This window comes from Ruditapes philippinarum, unplaced genomic scaffold (genome assembly GCF_026571515.1).
Source record: "Ruditapes philippinarum isolate M1 unplaced genomic scaffold, ASM2657151v2 ctg25832_1_1_1_1, whole genome shotgun sequence".
Lineage (NCBI taxonomy): Eukaryota > Metazoa > Mollusca > Bivalvia > Venerida > Veneridae > Ruditapes > Ruditapes philippinarum.
Genome location: NW_026864721.1, coordinates 1 through 1,389, shown reverse-complemented (window position 1 = coordinate 1,389; position 1,389 = coordinate 1). Strand labels below are relative to the sequence as shown.

Sequence of the window (1,389 nt, the reverse complement as noted above, 5' to 3'; positions counted from 1 at the left end):
AAACAAAGCCCTTCTAACAGCAAAGTTTTAGTTCAGAAATGTATCCATAACTCATAAACCAAAATGTAAATTTTATTTAAATTTTGCATACAGATGACCTTTATAACACATAACTGTCCTATGATGTCAATTTTACAGTTCCTTATAGTGCCCATTACCCATGGTCAACCTTAAGGAATAAGCCACGATATAAGCAAGGTTAAAGTGTGGCTGTCAAAAACCAAACAAACAAAATGAACATTGAACAAAAATGATTTCACGATGCAAGTAGAAGTTTTGGTTACCCAAAATTCCGTATTTATCAAACTCAAACTGTTATAGTAAAAATCTAAACGCAGTCGCTCAACTCGGTGCCCTGCAAGATGAATTATAGTATATCAAAATAAACTTATACAGGAAAATGCATACAGATATACAGTACGATTTAGATTGCAAAGACCAGAAAATACAACAGAGCTTGCAGTCCTTTGATTCAATATTTGTACTTCACACAATTCGTGTCATTTTAACTTCCGCGTTTCCAATATTATTGTAGCAACGCACTGTAAACATACGAAAGATAACAGAGGGGTAGTATGATACCAGATACATATTGCTATATGAAAAGTTTATATAAATCAGTTTTAAAACTTGTATTTTTGTATTGAAATAAAAAATCGGATTGATACAGTTTTGTTAAATAGTGAGTTGAAAATATAGAGTAACTTGAATTAAAGAATAGAGAATCATTGTTAAAAAAATGGCGGACGGTGGAAAGGACGATGAAGTTCCTGGACGTGTCGAGTACATTTTGTGTAAAGAAATTATGTGTCAACCATGTTTAAGTAAGGATAAGAAAAATGTGGCTGACAAGTTTTGTTCAACGTGTAATGAATTTCAGTGTTTTGATTGTTCAGGTGTGCATAACGTGCTTGACATCTTTATAAGTCATAAATTGTTAAACGCAAATGTAGCTCATGTAATCAGATGTGATCAACATAAAAAGGTTTTAGATTTTTTCTGTGAAGATGAAAAGAAGCTATGTTGCAGTACTTGCGCCATTGTTGATCATAACAAATGTCACAAAGTTGTTGAGGTTGAGAAAATTGCCAGGAAAGTGACGTCACCGAGTTCTAGTTTAGAAGAGATATTGCAGGAAGCCAGAGAAAAAGCTGAAGATATTAAAAGACATATTATCACTTCAAAATATCAACTTGTTCAAGACGTTGAAGAAATACAAGCAAAAATTAGGGAAATGCGAGAAGAAGTAGTAAGAATGTTTGACGAATTGGAAGTTAACATTGTTTAAAAGAGCTAAATCTTTTCAGAAAGAAACATTAGTAACCTTGAAAAGAAGCAATCAACAAATCAAAGAAACATTTGGCTTATGTTACAGGCTATCTAGAAAGA

The 1,389-nt window shown here is 32.5% G+C and overlaps 1 protein-coding gene across 1 annotated transcript; it reads left to right on the top strand.

Annotated features, from left to right (window-relative positions):
• Positions 1–739: 739 nt before the first annotated feature.
• On the top strand, positions 740–1,288 carry LOC132726644 (E3 ubiquitin-protein ligase TRIM39-like). The gene has a single exon (XM_060711986.1). It carries the CDS (start codon positions 740–742, stop codon positions 1,286–1,288), a length of 549 nt encoding a protein of 182 aa, XP_060567969.1.
• Positions 1,289–1,389: the final 101 nt, after the last annotated feature.